Source organism: Lonchura striata, chromosome 1 (assembly GCF_046129695.1).
Source record: "Lonchura striata isolate bLonStr1 chromosome 1, bLonStr1.mat, whole genome shotgun sequence".
Classification (NCBI taxonomy): Eukaryota; Metazoa; Chordata; class Aves; order Passeriformes; family Estrildidae; genus Lonchura; species Lonchura striata.
In genome coordinates this window covers 114457046-114478921 of record NC_134603.1, presented here as the reverse complement: position 1 = coordinate 114478921, position 21876 = coordinate 114457046, and the positions used below count along the sequence as shown (strand labels likewise).

The window sequence follows — 21876 nt, the reverse complement described above, 5'->3', positions numbered from 1 at the left end:
GTAGACATGCACAGATTGTTGAACTTTTTGGGGTTTTTTGACAACTCAAGTAAATGGACTTCAAAGGAGGAAAAAAAAACTGTAAAGCTTGGCACATCCAACTCTTTCTATACATAAACAGGCCTATATCGAGTCTGTAATACAGGAAACTGCAAATCAACTAAGGCAGAGCATCTTCAAAATAGATGTGCTACCCCCAGTCAAATGCAGAGCTATTCCAAGACATGCTGAAGAAAAACCTTTTTCCATCAGGCTGCCTTCCCCACAAAATCAGTTCAGCCAAGACTTGTGAGAGGAGGGAGATGCTTCAGCAGAACAAGAAAGTGCAGTGCCAACCACTTTTACACATGTGACTCTCATCAGGGGACTGGGACACCTTTTGCCCAGAGGTGGCTGTTCCTCTGGTTTAGCTGGAGTGATTCAAGCCATGCCTGCTGGCAGGGCTGGTCAGCCCTTTGGGTTGGAACAAGGACAGAGATGGGTGAATTTTTTTTTTCTGCACATGAGTAAAATCTGAAACATGAGCTTAGGCATTGCTGGAATTGTGTTTTAAGACATCCCACCCCGACAAGCAGATGACTGAATTTGTCCCTTTGGAAAACAAGCATTTTTATGAAAAAAACCCCCAAAAACCCAATATTTGAAATTGTGACAATCTACTTAAATCATTATTGTTTATTATTCCTACAGCAATTCTAGTTATGAGAAGTCAGAAGAAGGCCATGTTTGCTGGTGAAGTTTAAGGAAAGCCAAACCACTGAAATGAATGAAGTCAACGAAGAGAAGAAACCATCAGAAACCAAAGCTGCCTTGAACTGCTCACCCTGCCATGGCCAGCAGGCAGCCCTCCGTGAAAGCAAAGAAATCCTTAGTTTCAATTAATTCTCATAATTGTACTCCACATACACTGTTAATCCACATTTTAACCAACTGGCATATAAAAGACATTCCTGCTTTATGTGGAAAAATTACTGTGTGGTGATAAAACGTGCTAGAGCTAAAATCCTGCAGGATTAGAATCTACCATTTCATTAACAGGCTTAATCAAAACATTTTAGTCAACTTATTTCTCCAGCACATTAAATATATTGCTAAGTAATTAAGACAACTCTAAATAATTAATTGGATTCCACTTTTCCATCCAAATGAAACTTACTGCAACTTCTGAATCAGTGAACAGGCATCTAATATGAACAGATAACATTTAGTGTCTCTTAATACAAGAAACATAAAATTTCAAGGACCTCAATCAGAATGTCAGGCTGGCAATGCCTTTAAAACACACAGGTGTATTCAGAAAAAAGTCAACATATTGCTGCTGGTGGTGGCAGCCACCTCTTCTGATCTCAGAAGTTGCCTATGCGTGGTTCACCTACACAAAATATATTCCAAGTACCTGAGAACTGTGGGAAGGGTGGAGATGCTAGAGAGCTCCTCAGGCAGGAGATGCCAGGAGCTGCTTGGGACAATGGCAGGGAAGGAGGAGCTGGTCACTCACTCACAGGGACTGGCTGGCTCAAACCCTCCAGCAGGCTGTGGTTGCTCACCTGTTTGCAGACAAGGGCACATAAACAGCTCATGAAGAACAGGCCACCCTTAATATGATGCATCTGAGGGGGATGCAAAGCATGGCCAAAGGGAGTTTAAAATTGGTGCAGCTGTGTGAAAATATGTTAATTTGGTTACCAACAAATAGAGAAGTGGAAAAAAATCTGTCAGGGAGGGGTGAGCAGGAAAACACAGCCTAAAGTACAAAAACAAGGCAGAAATCGATTATCTGAATGAAGCTTTCCCAACTGCTGATCTAATCAGCAATTAAAGCAGAGATTCAAATCAATGTGGCCTGGTGCTATCTTAGCCTCTACAGTTTCATATCTTTTATTTAGACATAATTAATAAACTTCCTATGACATGTCCTGGATTTTAGAGTACATGAGAAGGTAGTGGATGGTAAGGAATGAAAATGCTGCACTCTGCTGCTTCTCCATTTGAGTGCAAATAATATCAACAGAACTCAGGCATTCACTCCAGTAATGGAGAAATGGCATCAGAAAAATGTCTTCCTGCTTATTCAGATCTTTGGCTGGGGGAGAGTCAGGAGTAGCATTAACATTTATTAGACTGCAAACCATACCATGCAGATCTCCTGTACCAAAGTGTGAAATCCCAAATTGGTACAAGCTTGTGAAACAGACCATTTTTATTGTTAGAGGGAGAACAGGGAAAAAGGAAGAGAACAGGAAAAAAAAAAAAAAAAGAAGAAGAGCAATTGTGGCTTTTCATCAAGTATATTTCATAACTGTCCATTAAAATACATACCTACATCACAAAACACTTTAAAAAAACAAGTATTTTTAATGTATGTACAATAATGCAAAAATATGCCTAAATATGTATCTAATGCAAAAAAATAAACCATTTAATAAAATATCCCTTGAAATGTCCCCTTGCTCTTCAACATATTTAAAAAAAGGACAGAGCTCAGTAAACAAACAGGAGGTAAAACACAAACTGACAGATGAGAGCAGACACATGAGAATGGAGAGGCATCTGATTAAGCTTCCCATTCCCCAGGGTTACACCACAACTAAGGTGCAACTTGTCCTATGTCAGCAGAATTTTGATTTTAAAAAGTTACAAGAGGCTGCCTATGGCACTCATTTTCCATGTGAGCAAAAAAGTTAACAATAATCCAACTAAGCACCCTTTAAACAGGGGTGAATTTCACCCTTGGCAAATATTTCATGTTCTGTGTACTCCTGCCAAGCACGAAGAGGTCTTGTCCAATAAACAATATGGACTAAAGTCTACCTTTACAACTGTGGTGGGAGAGATGCAGTTTTGCATTCTCTAGGAAACTGCAGAGGGCTCCAGTCTTAGAATTTCAGAAAGTCAAATATTTTGCATTTGTGTCATTGCAATGTCTCTAGTAGTTGGGCTTGTAAGTATTTCTGAAGACTAGGTCTAAATGTCTGAGTTAAACGAGACCCTTCAGTTTGTAAAGAGAATGCTTATCTGATTCTTACTTGGATGAGTTTAGGTGATTGATGTGTATCCTTTATCTTGCTAGTCACTGCCCTCAGAGCACAGCAGGCTGTATGAGACACAGCTCTTGTATGCAGAAGCAATCTGAGGAGGTTTCAGTGTTACTCTCTATAGGGAAGGTGGTAGGAATTGAAGCACTATTTAAAAAACCTGCTTATAAGGCACTGATGCAGCAAGGTTTGTGACAAACATGGTTTAATCATTCCTATTTTCCAACTGTTTAAAAGTCAGTCTATTAAATCAACCATAAACAGCAATAAAAAGGCATTAGAAAAGTTTCAAACCAAAGAAATCAATTTAGTATTGAAACTTAATTGATGGCAGTCCCACTTCAGTGCACACACTAGTTCCTGCATGGTTTTTCATACTCATTGTAGGCACATGCTCACCATATATACAAAAGTCCCCCAACAAAGTCATGATGTGCTGAAGCTATCCTACAAACAAGAAATTTTTAGATGACCTCACATAATTACATGTTAAACTTACAGATGGTGGACAGGAACATACATTGGCTCACTCACTGTACATATCTACTCAAAGCTTTAGCAGAAGAAGAATATACACAATATATACACGTAATTCACACAGTAAAACAGTCCTCAACTTCTGCTATTTTGTAGGGCTATACATTTCTTCTATTAAAATTCCAAACATGAAACCATCTCTGTGCCAGCTCCTTTCCATAAGCAATAGGATCACTTCAAGGTAAATTAGTTCTTCATGTATATGTAACAGAAGCAGCAAAAGCTCAGCCTCTAGTCATCACTGTCACTCCCAGATTCACTCAACTGCAAGTCGTTTCCTATGGAAAACAAAAACCAGCAAAACACAACAAGTGAGTAGGTGTTAATTCACATTTCATGGCAATCAAACCAAAGAACAGTCATATTTACACTGGAAGATTTAAATAAGAATAACACATGAAATGATTGCAAACATCATCTGTGATTTAATGAAACTGCCCAAGAACATCAAGAGCTGCATGGGGCTAATACAGAGCTGGATTCAGGCCAAACCAAACATCCTTGTCTCCAGAGCCACCAAAGGGGCTCCCTGGTGGGACAACAGCCCTCTCTACACTAGTAGCTGCAGAAAGCATTCCACAGCCTCCACCCACCAAAGCTCCAATATATGACTCTAGGACAAGGCATTGGGGAATTCCTTGGCTTTCTTTACCCTTTAAAAACAGATTTTTTTTTCAGTTTAAGGCCATTTGGGTAGCCAAGACAAGGCCTCCACATGTCAATAAACCAAAAGGACTGTTAAAGCCATCACAACTCAAGGCTGAACGAAGCTGACACATGCTGTGAAGGTGAAAGCTGTCCTCCAAAGTGCAGAGATTGGATGAAAGGCCAGATATGGATCAAATCTACTGGCTCTGATCCTGTTTTGCAGAGCACTTGTGATTTGGTGAGATGGAAGGGGATAAAAAGCAGCAAGAATTATGCTTGTGTTCTGATAATTGAACCTAACCCAGCAATATCCTAGGGGCCTCCCCTAAAAACAGCTGCAGGGCATCTATGCAACAGCTATGCCCTGGATTTCTTCATCTCCTCTTCCCTTTTACAAAACAAGAACTTGGATTAGGGGTGAGTATCCCCACAGTAAAAGTATTTTAAACCCAAAGGCGAAAAGCATTGTATGAAGAGAGGAGCTACCCTAGTAGTTCCCAGATTTCTCCTGCAATCAGAGGCTTCAGATCATTAAACCCGTGCAGTATTGTTATTGTGGAGAAACAGGGAGGAGGCTGCTCACAACTAGAAACAGGAAAATGGACACAGTCCTAATGACTTTGCTGAACTTTGGATTTCACTTAGTCCTTCATTACTGGCAGGAAGACTGACAGGCCTCTAACATTTCCAGCAGGGCTTTTTTGTGTGGTCTGTACAATATACTTATCTTCTCAAATCTGGAAACCCTACACATATCTGTATTCAGACTCCACCAGTTCCCGATGAAAGGGTGCCAAGAGATGTGTGCAAACATGCCTCAGGAGGAATTAAAAACAATTTATGGCAATTGCAAATGCAATATTTTAACTCCAGAGTTAGAATACACCTGGTGTAGCGTAAGGAAAGAGCAACACAGATGCACACCATGTCCTCAGAGAGAGTCTCATGGGACAGAACTATGCTTTAAAAATGTTCCTGACACTTTTTAAAGGGTGAAGTGGGCTTGTAGTGATTCAATGCTTGCAACACCATAGCTGCAATATTTTAACATAACTTTAATTTAAATTTCCCTTCAAAATGTGGTATTTGTGAAAATACAGCTGAGACCCACACAATAAATATGTTGACACAGCAATCCTCTGAAGACCACAGAGACTGTACTTAGGAACCCAGGACAGCCTTGAGCCATTCACAGTTCTTTATGGACCTTTAACTGGCACGTGTCAACCCCACTATTTCCATTTAATCTGTGTATTCACATGAAAATAATTCCCATCCTCCAGTGCACCAGATCCTCCCACACCAGTGGCTACTTGGAGGCCTGAATCAAGACCCAACAGGGACAATGGGGGCCACTGCGCTGAGGCCCACGGGATCTCCACACCTTTAGACAAGTCTAAGCCCCCTGTTCATAAAATCTGCCCATGTACTTCAGCCACTGCAACTCCCTGGAACTACTATTTGGCAAAAGGCATTTCATGAAGTTAGCCTAACATGCTAAGTAAATGAGTGGCCATAATCAGCTTTCACCAGTGGTAAGACACAAGCATTTACTTACGGAGTGTGTTCATGAGCTGATTGCTTCCTTGTGGCCTGCTGGTGCCATTAGCAACAGCACTCCTGTTGTTATACTGCTGGTGTGGTGGCTGGGAAGGGGAAACATGTGCTGGCTCTTCCCCCTCACTGCTGGAGCTTTCATCTTCGCTCCCAGATGAGCTCTCTGAATCCGATGAGCTACTTCCACTGCTGCTGCTCATCTGCTCAATAATTTCAACCTCTGCTCTCAGCTCTGAAATAAAAAGGAATTCATCTGGTTGACACCATAAACAGGGCCCCATGGAATTTTGGAAAAGAATGTGCAAAAGCAATGGTTTTGTCAAGTATGGTTTATTGCACCAAAATATCTCACATGAAAGATCAAGACAGGATGGAAAACAAAAAAATCCTGAAAATTATTTTACTTATTGCTGTACCTAAATTTAAAGAAGCAACAGCATAGATTACTATCATAAAACCTTCACTTCCACAATTATTCTTCATATACTTCACATTCCTGAAAGCACTTTCAGCTTCATTATTTCTGACAGGTTATGGTCTACATACAAAGTAAGCACATTAGCTGATTGAGGAAATCTGTATTGTTAGATGCTGGTGATATTCAGGCTTTTGGAAAACACAAAAAATGGTTTGTGGGAGGGTGGGTACATGGACATGGGCAAATGATCACAACAGAAACTGCCTTTACTTCAGATAATGTGTGAAACTGCTTCAGCACTGCCACACAGCCCACTGTAAACAAACTTCAGAAGCAGATGGATGACATCAAATAACTGCAGTAGGATAGATGAGAATAGCTGAGAATTTTCACATACTGGGAAGTGGCAAAAATACCATAACCTTCTGTAGAGCTTACAAGTAGCCAGGAAATAAGAAAACTACTCGGAAACTAGGAAGTAATACAACTCAAGACAAGGCCCATTTTAGGATTTCCAGTGCAAAGAAACACTGGAACACCATGACAGCATCACAACAGCCTCATCAGCAACAGCTAGTGCTGGCTTAATGACTGGTTACTGTTGAATTGTGTTTTTATATTTCTGTAACAGTTCTGTAATGGTTTGCCCCTCCACACCCCATTTTCTCCCAACTGTTCCACCCTGAGTTTTCCTGCTGTTCCCTCAGTGCCAATGTCCCTGACAATGCTTAGGCACTTCCCCCTCCCCTCCCTGGTACCTCGTCCATCACTCGGCTCCCCTTCCCATTCTTCCAGAATCTTCTACGCTGGCCATCAAGGGATTTGATTCCCCCATTGGTTTTTATATCTGTCTATCCTTTCACCTTCCACACCCCCAAATCTCCCCATTGGTCAATGGGCGTTCCCTTCCCCTTGTTACCACCCCAGTATTTAAGATGTTGCAAAAGCATCGATGACACTTTTGGCTGCTGGATACTCTGTAACTCCAAGCTCCCCCGAGCCTGGATTAAAACTGAAACTGTTTTCCCAGCCTTGATTCGATTCCCTTATGACCTCTTCGGATGCTGCCTCCCCTCCATGCAAGGCAGACAGTGTGACTTTCTGCCTCAGCCGCTCCCTGACTCTCCTGGAGATCCAGGGGAGTGACCCCCACAGCTGACTGTGCCTCTGCCAGGCAGGGGAAGCCAGGGAGCTTCAGATTAGCACAGATTAGCACAGTTTGGCACCCAACGTGGGGCCCAGGACATCGCCAGGCCCCACAGAGGAGATGGATGGATTTATTCTGCGGCAGTGCTTAGACTCCATCGCTGGCCGGCAAGCCACACCAGTAGTAGCAGACCCCTTTTTGGTGGGTAGTGCTCGGGGGAAGGAACTGGTAGCCACTGGGGCATCACGGTGGTCAGTTCCACGAGGAGGACACTACTCAGGACCTTTCTTTTCCTGCTGCAGGACTTGGAGTGGCAAGTATCTTTTTCTCTCCCTCTTTTGTCCTCTCTCCCAGTGCGTGGAGAGCTTTCTTTATCTGCCCTGCTTTTGTACTCTCTTTCCCTGATTGTTTCTGGGAAAAGGGTCAACTTTTCTCCCTCTCTGGAGGATTTTGCTGCTATTATAGCTGTTTGAGATTTTTCTACTATTGTAGCAGTTACTTTGCTGCGCAGGACCTTTTAGCAGGTGGCCAGCAGCGGGGGTTTCTCTTTTCTTTTGCTTTTTCCTGGGTAGTGTGTTTTAAGAGCTAGATTCTACCTCAGCCAAAATGGGTGTCCAGTTGTCTTGTCTCTCAAAAGGGAGTCTATTTCCAAGTTGCAAGTGTCCTATCTGGTGGTGGAATTTTGTTTCATAAAAGAGAAGTTAAAGACTTTGTTCAGTGGTTGTTCCTACATTTTACTAATGTTTCAGTTGACCAAATTAATAATTTAGAGTTTTGGGATCTAGTAAGTAATGAGTTTTTACAATTAGGGAATTCCTCCCTTTCTAAATGTGTTTTCCTGGCCACGAAAATTGGAAATGCTTTAAAATCCTCTTCTAAAATGCAAGAACAGCCACCCAGGAGCAAACTCAACCCCATCCCTCCTCGTCCTAGCCCTCTTCCCTCCCCTGCCTGCCCCAAACCAGGGATTCTAAAGGGATCAGACCGGCAAGAGCTGCAGGGCTGCCTTTGTTTCCCTAGGTCCCCACAGAATCCCCGAGACCGCTGCCCAAGCAGTCTGGCCAGACTTCTCGGGATCTTTCCTGTCCCCCAACTTCTCCGCATTGTATGGCCCCGTCCCAAAATCCCTTTGTTAATCTCCCTGAACTTGACTCCCCTCAAAATGTCCCCTGGGGTGCGTAAAATGGCAGACACCATGTGGTGTTTCCGGCCATGTGCCCTTCTTCTCCCCATGAGGCGCAAGATGGAGGATGCCATGTGGTCGTTCCTGCCATGTGCCCTTCTTCTCCCCATAATCCATTTCCCACTCCTCCCCTAAACCCTTTCTGCCCATCAATCAACCCATGTCAGTCTCCTGACTCCTCCCTAAAATTTCCCACTCCTCCCCTAAACCCTTTCTGCCCATCAATCAACCCATGTCGGTCTCCTGACTCCTCCCTAAACTCCTCCCTTTCCCGCAACCCACCTTCCCATCCAGCTCCTCACTAAACCACAACACCAGTTCTGGCCACTTTGAAATTTGTCAGTCATGTCTCTCCTCCCTGTGTCCTAGCCACACCCCCTCTGACATCATCTACTCTCCTGGGTCTCACACCCCCTCCTCCAGTTCCCACGCTCGGGCTCCAGGGGGAGGGGGGTGCCTGGGAACCAGAACCAATTCTATCCCCACTCTCACCGCTGCTCCAATCACCTATATCCCTAGGCAGGAGGGAGCACCCATGCCCCAGTGGTCCCCACTTGCCTACAGACCAACAAAGAGATCTGCAAAGCTCAAAATGAATTTGGTAGGGACAGCGAATATTTCAAGGGACTGTTGAGAGCCACTCTTTCAGGAAATGTTTTAACTCCTGATGATCTCCGTACACTTTTCTCATGCTTGCTGTCCTCAACAGAGTTTTTAATATGGGAAGCAGCATGGAGAAAAGAAGTACGGTCCACTTTACCAACACTATGGGCTGACCTGGACATAGGAGTAGATGATGACAAAATGATGTTGTCCGTTGATCATCTTTGCAGGGAGAGGGATTGGGTAGAGGGGGAAAAACAGGCTTCGAAAATACCTAGAGAGGCTCTCCAGGAAAGCGTAAAGGCTGCTGGAAAAGCATTTTTTGGGTTGCGCCTGGATATCCCCATTGATAACTATCTGTCTATAACTCAGTTTCCCTCTGAGCCCTTCCTTAAGTTTGTTGAGCAACTTTGCAGGGCAGTGGACCTTCAGGTACAGGACCTGGGTGTGCGGCAGAGAATCCTAACAGAAATCACTCGGCAAAATGCCAATGAAAAGTTTAAAGCCTCAATCCTGAGCCTGCCCCTCAGCCCACCACCAACCCTGCAGTACATGCTTGAAGTGTGCTTGAGGAAGGTCACAATCTCATCCACTGATCAAAGCCACAGAGGGAACTGAGGAGGGTGGCAGCCGTCGAGGTCCCTGACCTGCCATTCACCAGCCAGCCACCATGCATTCCACGATCATCTAACAGACCTCCCCCAGCAAAACAGCTGTGTCATCTTTGCAGGGAGCTAGGGCATTGGATGCCCAACTGCCCATTGAGGTAACAGTTTTAAGAAAAACCAACAAAAACAAAAGGTTGCCTCCAAAGGAGAGCCATCAAAAAACTAGAAACCAAGCGCAGTCCCTCCCTGCGCGATGAAAGAAATAAAGCAGGGCCAAAAACATCTGTGGCGGGGGATGGAAAACCAAACATCCACAGGCAAGGCCTGCCTGTGCCACTTTGGACTTCACCTAACATTACTTCTTCACCAGATTTGACTCATCCATACCAATGAAGACCTATTTTAACCACTAACTCTCATAATGTGCCTTTCAGGTTGGCTCTGACAGAGCCCCTGCACCTTCGCAACACCCAGTGGCATTTTGTGTCTGTGAACCCCAAGGAACTTGGTAATTGGAGAGACACCCATAATAAGTACGTCGTCCTTGGGGACACCAAATACACACCTGTAGACATTCACATCCTCCCAGTCTCGTGTCATCAGACCCAGGGAAACTTGTCCTTTGGCTGCATTGTACTCACCCACCAGTGTACCTGCCTAAAGGCCAAGTCCTCGCCCAGGCCATCCCAGTGCCTGAGCCTTTGTGGACCATCACCTGGACTCAGGTACTGGGGACTGAAAAACCAAAAATCTCATGCAAGTTGCACTGGGGGGAGGAGTATAAAGCCTTAGTTGAACTCCTAGACACAGGGACAGATGTAACAATCATTCCCTTCCAGAAATGGCTGTCACACTAGGAGTTGCAAAACGTAGCTGGACACATACAAAGTGTTGGGGGCATTCAATTAGCGAAACAGTCAAAGAGTGTCAACCAAATTGAGGGTCCAAATGGGAAATTGGCCTCTGTACACCCATTCGTTTTAGACTTTACAGAACCCTTGTAGGGGAGAGACCTGATAGTGCAGTGGGGGGTCAGAACTGACATCCCAGAGACCCTCCAGGCTTTTCAGGCAGCGGTCACTGAACAGCGCCCTACCCAGAAACTCAATTGGAAAACAGATTTACCAGTCTGGGTCAAGCAGTGGCCACTCAATAAACAAAAATTGAAGGCACTTGAGGAGCTTGTGGCCGAGCAGCTAAAAAAGGGAAATATCCAGGAAACAACATCTCCCTGGAATTCCCCAGTCTTTGTAATTAAAAAACCAGGCAAAGATGAATGCTGGCTCCTCCACGACCTCCACCAAATCAACAACGTAATAGAAGACATGGGCTCTCTCCAGCCAGGGATGCTGTCCCCAATGATGCTCTCCCAAAATTGCAATTTAGCTGTGATTGATATAAAAAACTGCTTCTTTCAAATTCCCCTTTACCCTGACAATGCCCCATGTTTCGCCTTCTTGGTTCCCACCATTAACTGAGAATTCCCCAGGAAGAGATACCACTGGAAAGTACTTCCAGAGGGAACGAAAAACAGCCCTTGTATTTGCCAGCGGTACATCTCTTCCTTGCTGCCCCCTGTCCATGCAGCCGTGAAGGATGCCATCATCCTTCATTATATGGACGACACTCTAGTGTATGTCCCAAATGATGACATGCTTACACATGCGCTTGACCTGACAATCAATTCTTTAGTTGTTGCAGGGTTTGAGCTCCAGGAAGACAAGGTTCAGAAGATGCCACCTTGGAAGTACCTGGGCCTGGAGATCGGGAAGCGGACCATTGCTTCGCAAAAATTTACCATCAAGAATAACATCAAGACTTTAGCCGATGTTCAGCAACTGTGTGGCTCTTTAAACTGGGTAAGGCCTTGGCTAGGTATTTCCACTGAAGACCTAGCCCCCCTTTTCAATTTATTGAAAGGGGGAGAGGAGTCTAGTTCTCCTAGGGCCCTTACCCAGGAAGCGAGGGCCGCACTGGAGAAGGTACAGGACATGATGTCTGACAGGCAGGCCCACTGATACCAACTGGGCCTACCCTTCAAATTCATCATTCTCGGTAAGCTGTCACACCTCCACAGGGTGATCTTCCAATGGGAGGTCACCCAAGTAAAGAAGAAGAACCAGGACCAGAGGGATCCCCTCTTAATCATAGAGTGGGTCTTCCTTAGTCACAACAGGTCCAAGAGGATGACACGGCCACAAGAGCTGGTGGCAGAACTGATCTGGAAAGCAAGGGCCTGGATCAGGGAGTTGGCAGGGTGTGACTTCGACTGTATCCACATTCCACTAAAATTAGAATCGGGCCATCTATCCAAAGCAATGTTGGAACATCTGCTTCAGGAAAACAAAGCTCTGCAATTTGCATGGGACAGCTACACCGGCCAAATTTCAATTCACCGACCAGCCCACAAACTTTTCAATTTAGATGTCCAATTTACATTGTCACTAAAATTTATTCAGAGCAAAACACCTCTAAAGACACTGACAGTGTTTACAGACATGTCCAGAGCATCTCACAAGTTGTGACTTGGAGAGATCTTCAGATTCAGCGGTGGGAGTTAGATGTTGCCGAGGTGGAAGGATCACCTCAAGTAGCTGAGTTGGCCACTGTCGTCAGTTTTTGAGAGGTTCTCTGAACCATTTAATTTGGTCACCGATTCAGCCTATGTAGCAGGTGTAGTGTCCAGAGCAAAAAATGCAATTTTGCAGGAAGTCTCCAACATTGCACTGTATGAGCTGCTCTCAAAATTGGTAAAATTAGTCTCCCACCAAGAGCAGCCATTTTATGTGATGCATGTTAGGTCACACACCGACCTGCCAGGGTTCATTGCCGAGGGCAATCGAAAAGCTGATGCCCTCGCTGCACCCAGCTGGCCCCACTCCCAGATGTGTTCGGTCAGGCTAAGATCAGCCACCAGCTCTTCCATCAAAATGTGCCTGGCCTGGTTTGCCAGTTCCATCTGGCTCGTGAACAGGCCAGGGCCATTGTAGCCACCTGTCCCAGCTGCCAACAGAATGCTCTCTTTTCCCTAAGCTCAGGCGCTAACCCAAGGGGTTTGAAAAGCTGTGAGGTGTGGCAGATGGATGTGACACACATCCAGTCATTTGGCAAATTCAAATATGTCCATGTATTTGTAGACACTTCCTCCAGTGCAGTCTATGCTTCGGCCCACACAGGAGAAAAGGTTTCTGACACCAAAAAACACCTGATGCAGGCCTTCTCCATGCTGGGCATCCCCAAAATCATTAAAACAGACAATGGCCCAGCATACAAATCCAAGGAGTTCCAGAGCTTCCTGCAACAATGGGGAATAGAGCACAAAACCAGCATCCCCTATTCCCCAACAGGCCAAGCTGTGAGTACCCACCAGAGCCTAAAAATGGTTCTTCATCAACAGCAACAGGCAATGAAGGTAGAATCCCCTCAAGTATGGTAATCCAAAGCACTGTTTACCATCAATTTCTTAAATTGCACATATGAAAACTTAAATCCACCTATTACCAGGCATTTCGTAGAAAGTACTCAACCTACCTGAAAGCTCGTCCACCAGTCTTAGTAAAAAATGCAGAAACTTGAGAGAGGGAGGGACCCTATGAAATTATAACCTGGGGAAGGGGATATGCCTGTGTGTTCATCCCTCAGGTTTGAAGTGGGTCCCCTCCAAGTGGGTTAAACCTTACATTCCTAAAATATCCAAGTCCAAGACCACTGTGACTCAGTTAATCTTGGCAGGTTTCCATGAAAGAACAACATCCACACATAAATTAAGTATGGTATGTAAAACCCTAAAATTTAGGCTTTTGTTGTGCTAGCAGTACTATACCCACAGGGTTAGAACTCAGTGCTTGCCCTGGAAACTCACAGACTAAAGGGACAAGAATGAAAAGATGAGGTATTACCACCCCTACTAAACAAGTGGTGAAGTGATGCTGGGAGTAATTCATGTTAGGTCAGATGTGTGTCAAGAGTCCCTTTTTTAATAAGACTCATTTCCTTGGGCTGCCTAAAATAAAGAGTAACAGCTAAGTTTTCAGCCTCCACAATACTCGCTGGAGACAATTCCTCTAGCTTAGCATGTATGAGTTTGAAAAATTGTGTTTTCTTCTGCCAGATTTAAAATCACTATTTTTCACTTTCAAGGTTTAGAGCTCAATTTCAAGGGCTGTGGTTATACTCTGAGCTGGGTATTTAAGCATAGTGGTGTTGTTTCTCCAATTTATCTCCTAAATCCAGATCCCTGCCTATACCATATGTGCTCTCTGTAGTTTACCAGTACGCCAGGTAAAACCTATTCTTTCAGCTTGAAGACTTAGCATAAGAGACCTTTGGAAGAGAAAGAAAATATGATTCAACAGGTCAACAGCAGATACTGCTTTGTACTGTAATATCTTTCTCCCTTATTGCCTCACAACACAGTCTTGCAGGCTTTAAAAAATACTTTTCAGGCCTGGAGTCTGATACACAAACAAATGAGCACCTGTGAATCACTGTTCTCAGCCTACTCATATTTCAAATTATAAATGTTCCTTGTATTTAAGGCTAGGAAATTAATAGGGGAAAGCTAAAGAAAAGGTAACCAGGAATAAGGGTATTTTCTCTTTAAAATGCCCAGGTTTAAACTTTTTTCCCCTGGCTTAATGATGAAAAATTTCTACATTCTTCTAGTAATGTGGTTGTTAGCTGCAAATTATAGTGATTATGATACATTGTTAGAATATCCTGGATTGCAGCAAGCACAATCACCTATCACAGTCCATACTGCAAAAAGATACAACAGACAAGTCTAACACAGGACAAGTGCCTGAGAATTACACATGTATGCCTACAGAGCTGGAGTCTGTGGCTGAAATGGAAGAATGTTGGCACAGGAACTGAGAACATAGAGCCCACATGTAAAATAGAATGAAGAAGGCGAAGTGATCTTAGGCATTGGTGGTGAGAGGAAAAGTTAAAATAAAACCACACAGAAATAGGAACTAGGGGTAAAACCCTAAGAACTAGGAAAAAAAAACCTACACAAGAAGTGTGGACTCGATACAGTAGGTGAGGAGATCACTGAAGGCAGTGATGCTGTCTGACCAATGGGAAAGGAAGACTAGCCTGGCCAATTTTAAACAATTGCAGATTAGTGTGAGAACGAAGAATGGGAGACTTCTGCTGGGGAAGCAGAAAACTAAGAACCCACAAAAGAGATTTGGTTATGAGAAAGGAACGAGAGAATGCCTTGGAAGTAGTGCTAAAGCCCACTATACTAAACAGAGGCAAGAAAAGGCAAAACAGAAGCAGTACCACAAGCTTCAAGAACTGGGAAGTTAAGGCTGTTACCAGTGACACTGGTCACAGGTAAAAACTTGGTCAGAGACCATCTTCTAGTCAACTTTTGCCTCACAGGCTGACAGCTTCCCCTCAGATCTCTGTTGTCTCTTGTTCCTTGAGCCCAGAATTTTAAACATCTTATCCAAGCAAATGAGACAAAAGCAATTGTTTTCACTAATGTTCTGGTGGCTGCTGCACCACTAGAGGTCTGTCAAGAGAAGTTCAGTAGGACCACTAAGGAATTCTATTCAAAACACTCTTTGTCTCATACTGTCAGTGACTAGGCCAATGATGACATCAAAGCCTTATAGGAAAAACACTGCTGCTTTACGATGGCTCGATTTTGCATTTTCCCATTTGATTGCTATGTTTAGTACAGTTCTAGGTTCTGGGTTAAACATTTCCTTATGGTGCTTCCAATTAAAATAGTTGTATGTGTATGTGTACATATATTCTAAGCTGAACAGCAAAAGAATTTGACCTTTCCTCGATCTTTCTGTGCTGTAAGATCAAACACCTCATGTCGACACGCCTTTGTAGTTTAAAAGATGACAAGAGTCAGGATGTGCAGCAGTTACTTTTAAAAAAGCTTTCCATATAGTACAGTTTCAAATACTTGCATTAACTGAGTCTACATCATCTGAAAAGGCTGACACTGGTTTGGGAACCTTATCTACATTTCATCTTACAGCTGTAAAATTTCTTTCAAGACAAAATGACTGTTTTACACTGGCAGGCAATGAAAGTTTTAGAGTAAAAAAAAAAAGTCAAGGTCAGAAATCATTATCCAAACAGAACAGCCTTTCTCAACAGGGCTGCCTTCTGTATATATTCACTATCAAATACCCTAAGAGTGTTCCTACTTCTCTCAATTCCAATACATTACACAGATTTTTTTAACTGAAGCCTTCACCTTAGGCTGCAAGAACACCAAGGACTTCCAGAAAACAGTCATTCAGCTTTAGGGAGGGTTAAGTTTGAATGCCTGTATCAGAACACTTACTGTAAATAATAGAATGCAAGGTGGAGAAATCAACTTGATACTGTTACCCTGAGCATGTGGAGATGGTAGCTAGAAGAGGCAGTATTTTATACTGATGTGCAGAAAATTTGATTGAGTTGTTCTTGAGAGACAAACACAGTGCTATGGCATAAGCTTCACACACCACAGCTACATTCCAGGTAAATAAAATCTGCTCAGATTTTTAAGCACTGAGTCTTCAAACCTGAAATATGATTCTGTGAGTTTTTTCCTCAAATGTAATCATGTCAATATTATTGCATGCTGTAATTATGTCAATGCTGTTGAAAGCATTTCTGCTGTGGTCAAATAGGTCTGAAAAATGTCAATTATTTTATGCAAATAAATGGCTATATTGTGGCATATGTCTGCAAATGTCCACATCTTAATGAGACATTATCAGATGCAGCTGAGTGTTCAAAAGAATAAGCTCCTACCCCCTCCTATGCTCCCTTCAGGCACGAGGACAATACAGAAGCTTGAAGAGGAAAGGATTCCACTCATGCAAAACCCTCGACACAGCCTCCCAAAAGCCTCTGTCCATGAAGGAAGGGACTGGTTCAATTCCCAGATGCTCTGACTCTGTCCTCAGACACTGTTTGGACAGCTGTGTACTGGGACAGAACTAACCTACCAGAAAGCTAATTTCCAGCTCATCTGTAAGGGAGAGTTGAAAATGCATAGTTGAGGGTACCAGGGAAAGCAGAAAACTGCACTGAGGTTACCTTAAAACTATTGTGAAACTTCATGAGGACTGCGTGTCTCACCACACCCTTAAGCAGGGCATACTGGAAGCAAGAGAGCATCAAAGTGCCAGAGATCCTTTCAAGAAGTTCCTTTGGGAAGTTTAAGTTCTGTGCTGTGTTCATTAAACAAAACCCACAGAGTTTCAGCTTTCTTTTTATCTTTCTTTGGTACAGAGGAAGTACTTCAACCAAAACAAAAGCTACTACTTGAATGGAAAGAACATAGGCTCTCCAGAGCTTACAAGTCTGTGTCCATAAAAACACACATTAAGGGAAGATAACAGGATTGCAGACGACCTTACAGCTTTTACAGGTCATTGCCTACATTTCATTGTGGAATGGTGCCATTTTAATTCTACCTTTTTTAAGCAGGTTCTTATGATATAAATGGTTTAGCAATGCTGACAGTCTAGATCATCAGTGCCAGAAAAAGTTACAGATTGTAAGCAAAAAACACCCCAACCCAGGCTTTTGACTCTTCTGGGGCTTTGTACAACTCCCCCTTATAAAGCACCAAATTAAAGTCCTATTTTTAGTACAAGTCATGTGCTCTAACCTTGATTTTGGAAACAAATTCCACAGGTTATTTATCTGGAGGCCCTTTCATATAAAATATTATCAGGTGGCAAAAAAATATTATAATAGCTCTGAACCATGTGACTTATACTTTAGACCACTAGTAAATGATCTTTTAGAAGAGGTGTCAACCCAGACAAATGTGACTGTTTTACTGTAATACAACCTTTATAAATTGCTATATGTATATAAAAGAGTGCCCCAAAGGTTAAGTAGCTTATTACACTCTACAGGAAAAGATATTTAAAATCCACAACTGATTCAGTTGAAAAAATTTATATATCACCTATTATCCTTCTCCTTACCTATTATACAGAAAACAAAAATAACAATGCAGCTAAGGAAACTGTAGCTAACAGAATCTCTCAGACGTTGATTCTGGCTGCTGACCATCATCCAAGTATTGAAAACACTACTACTGCAGAAAAGTGAGACCAGTCAGCACCTATGCAAACACACAGCTTACAGCAAAAATGTCACCTAGTGATTACCATGAACTGAAAAAATACCCTGCTGAGTAATTAACTTCATCTGGGCAATTAACACAGGCTAAGTCTACAGACAAAAATAGCTATATGGGACAGAGAAAAAAGAGAAAGAAATCTAGAAAAAAAAAAGCAGACAGAAAGAACAAGCTTAAAATAAAATAATTGTGTCTGGTGTTGGTGCCAGAGAAGAACCAAACAAAAATTTAAAGTCTTCCTTTTCCTGACCATATTATCCACAGCAAAAACAGGTATCACATCAGTAGGAAAAGGGCACAGGCAAAGAAAGCACATCCTACACACAGCAGAACCCTAAGACAAAGCATTGCCTGAGCAGAAGAGTGAGTTGAGCCAATCATTCCTTTAAGGTACTTTTTTAATAGAAGTTTAGCAGCCATATGGCATGTGCTGCAAAGGAGTGGTTGTGGAAGAGGGTAACCTGCAGGTTTGTTCACTCTCTCATTCCTCAATACTAGCATTGCATGATGTGTGCTTGTCTTGTACTGGGAACACAGCTGCCTAGCCCTTCCATCCCACCAACCTTACTCAGTGCAGGGTAACTTTCTCCATGTGACTTGACTGCATAAGGAGACCTTGGACCATTATGCTTTGTCACTGCTGCTATGGTGGCCTAGGACACCCATGCAATTGGTCCAGGACTGAGCTACAGGTTTCTGAATTCACATTATTTTTTTTTCTTCTTTTCCAAACAGAGAAATAGTTTGGAAGAAAGAAAATAATCCAGAAAGAAGAAGTTTTCTCATGCCAGAGAAGACGGCAGTATAAATACCTATTCTAGTAGAAGAGAATAATCAATCACTTTACTAAGATGAATAAAGAAACAATATATAAAGAAGTCAACACAGCTGTCAAGTACCATCTTTTAATACCTGAATGTTTTTAGAAATTGCACAGCCATAGTTTTTATTATAAAGAGGAAAGAAAAAGCAACTACAAACCCTTCTTTACCTCTCTTAATATCGTCCAGCTGGGGCTCTGGCGAAGGATTATCCTTCAAAGGAGAAGTTTTAGGTCCAACTGCTGGCTTGGTTGGGGCTCTGAACTGTGAAGGAGGCTGAGATGCTCGGGCAGACTGTTGCTCTATTCGGGCTTGGATCTTACTGCTGCCCTCTGCTCTGAAGAAACAACCAGACACATTTAGTGGTACTGTGCAACTATTAGCTGTGTGCTAATGCATCATCTGTGACTTCTTTTTGTACAGATCTCTAATTTGTTTTACAAAGATGAAGACTGAATTACAGCTTTCTGTATGCAACACTTACTTTCAATAACAAAGAATCATATACAGCTATACTGCAACATCCTTATAAAATGTATTTTCAAATCCAGATGTGGTTCAGTGATGCCAAATTCTCTACTTGAACAACAATGAACGCTTTAATTTAGCAATTAGTATTTGTATTTTTAAAAAAGAATAATCAATCATAGTAATTTAAAGTAACTACAAATCCATTCACAACAAAATCCTGCTTAAAATAATCACAGCGAAATAAACAATTTTCTCACTTGCAATTAAATAATCTCATACTGAACTCTCTTAGAGGTCAACTTTGCTAGAATAATCATTCTTACTGCTAAATACAGCATACAAGCATTTAATTCCTGGGTTTTATCCATTTGCTGTTAGCCCTTCAAAACAGTTTAAGCTGTTTCCTTAGTGGAAAATAGTTTCTAGAATAACACTATGCCATCCTGTTCAGTTCAAACCAGGTATTTCTGCCTTTTACTGAACTCATGATGTGACTGAGATTGCAGAATAATACCCTTGGAAGAAAAAGAAACCCAAAAAACCAACCACAAACCCAAAGTAGGTTCCTTTACAGTACACCATAATAGGGTTAAAGGGTGTGGTTTATTTATTACATAGCAGCAAAGCCTTTGGGGTTATGGCTTTGTGCAGTGCAGCACAGAAGCAGCTTGTGGGTATTAGAGCTCAGTTTCTGTTCTAGGAGGGTCCCAGCTCAGCAGGGTTACACTTTGTGTCTGGAAATGAATCCCACCGTAAGATAAGTTAAACTAGCTCACGTTGAACTTCCTGGGAATTCACCTAAACCACCTGTGGTACCAGAGCTGATACATGGAGCATTTACTGGGCTATCCTTGTGCCTCAGTGAACTCTAGATTCAGCCTCACATAGAACCCCCTCTTCATTCAGCAGTGACACACAGCTGTGTGTACCACATTAATGCAGCTTGCACTCTATCTACAGCAGAAATGAGGAGTTGGCAAGATACTCACTGTATCAAGTGGAAAGTAAAAGTCAAAGATTTCTAGTATTAATTATGCTCTTGGAACTACAGATGGTTTTATGTAGAGTTAGTTTACTTACTCCCTTGTGAATGTCATCAAGGCATTAACACTAAAAGCCCTATTCCCACAGAGTATCTCAGGTCATTAAAGATCAGAGCAGCCATGGCAAATATAAGGCACCTCTGATATAGAAAATTAGTGACTTTGCAAAGCACTATTCATCAAAACAGGGGTCCCCAAACTTTTTACTACCCTCCCTCTGCCAAAGAAAAATTGAAGTATTTTTCCCCACACCAGACTCAGAACTCAGTGTAACCAAACATCTCACAGAACTCAGGCCCTCTTGCACTTACTTGCTCCCTTCTGACTTAAGCTTCACCTGGACAAAGTCCAGCAGAACTGAAACTGGGAATTCAAATCTCATCTTTGATGTGCTCATATCCACTGGACAAGATGAATGCTAAATGGATGAATTTTCACATCACTGACTCAGAGGAGGGTTACAGTCCATTTACCTTGAAATCAAGGTGTTCCTGGCAAACACCCAGCCAACTACTGATGAGCTGCAACACACTTTTCTAGTAGTTTTAGCAGCTAAGGGTTCTATACTGCAACAAATGTTTTTTAATGTAAAACTTCTAAACTTATTTAACAGTTTCTTCTTCACAAGACATTTTAATGACTACATTCTCTTTAGGTCTCAACCTGTGATTCAGTGATGCTGAAAAGATCCAGACACTTCAGGTACCTGTAGAGCAGTAGGACTGCTAAAAACTTTCGAGCTGCATACTTTGTAGCATTTGTACAGCAGAGCACTGGGTCAGAAAGGATTTCTGGCTTCATCAATTCTTCTACGTAAAACACCATACCCATTATTTTTACAGCTCTGCCCACCTTCACCAGCTGGAGGCTTTGTACTTGTGTTCCACTTAATATATTGCTTATCCAGTATGGGAATGAGTGTTTCTTGTTCCCTAGGATTATGTTATTGAAACATCATGTATCCCACAGGAAGCTGCAGGGAACAAACCTAGAAAGTCCAATAATCCTTCTGACAGTCTAATATTTTAGTTTTTTTTTTTTTTTTGCTAACTAGAGATTCTTGAAACACATCCCATCCTTCAGCCAGCATCTAAAGCCTCAAATCATCACAGGTGTTTCACTGCAAACTATAATTATGTCATTTCAGCTGTGGAGCATTTAGAAACTCTTTACTCTTGGATTCACACTCCTATTCGCATTTTTAGGCATGATAATTTGCCATGTAAAGCTAATGCTTAGTAATAAAACATCACTACAAAATACAAGAGTTCTATTTCAAAATCCAGTCTTAGTAAGAAATTTCAACAATAATTAATCCTATCAAGAACCCTGTCCCCAGCTTTACCTTGTTTTCTTGACTTGAATGCTGCTACTAAGTTTTTCCAGCACATATTCCCCAGTGTCATGATTGATAATAAGCACACAATCCTTCTGATACGGCCTTTTATTTCCTTTAAAGACAGTCATTGGTGGAGTTGAACCCTGGTACAAAGAAAGAGCACATATTTGTTTGGTTATATTACTCTGTCCAACAATTTATGAATACTAAGAGGAAAGAATATATGCATTGTTCTGAAAAAGAGGCTAAGCACTTAATGTTTAGTTCCTACAGAAAATATTCATTCATGAAGAAAGAAATACAGAGAAAATATGCAGTAGATCAGACATTTCCTCACAGCAATA

General features: G+C 42.3%; 1 protein-coding gene across 1 annotated transcript in view; it reads right to left on the bottom strand.

Moving 5' to 3' along the window:
- Nucleotides 1-2269: 2269 nt before the first annotated feature.
- The window catches only part of EAF1 (ELL associated factor 1), a 26273-nt gene continuing 6666 nt past the window's right edge, over nucleotides 2270-21876 (bottom strand). The window contains exons 3-6 of the mRNA XM_021548794.2: nucleotides 21539-21675; nucleotides 18850-19016; nucleotides 5779-6009; nucleotides 2270-3850 (exon numbers count right to left, since the gene is read on the bottom strand). Of these exons, the coding sequence (XP_021404469.1) occupies nucleotides 3804-3850; nucleotides 5779-6009; nucleotides 18850-19016; nucleotides 21539-21675 (582 nt within the window). The 3' untranslated portion in view covers nucleotides 2270-3803. The remainder of the gene's footprint in view (nucleotides 3851-5778; nucleotides 6010-18849; nucleotides 19017-21538; nucleotides 21676-21876) is intronic.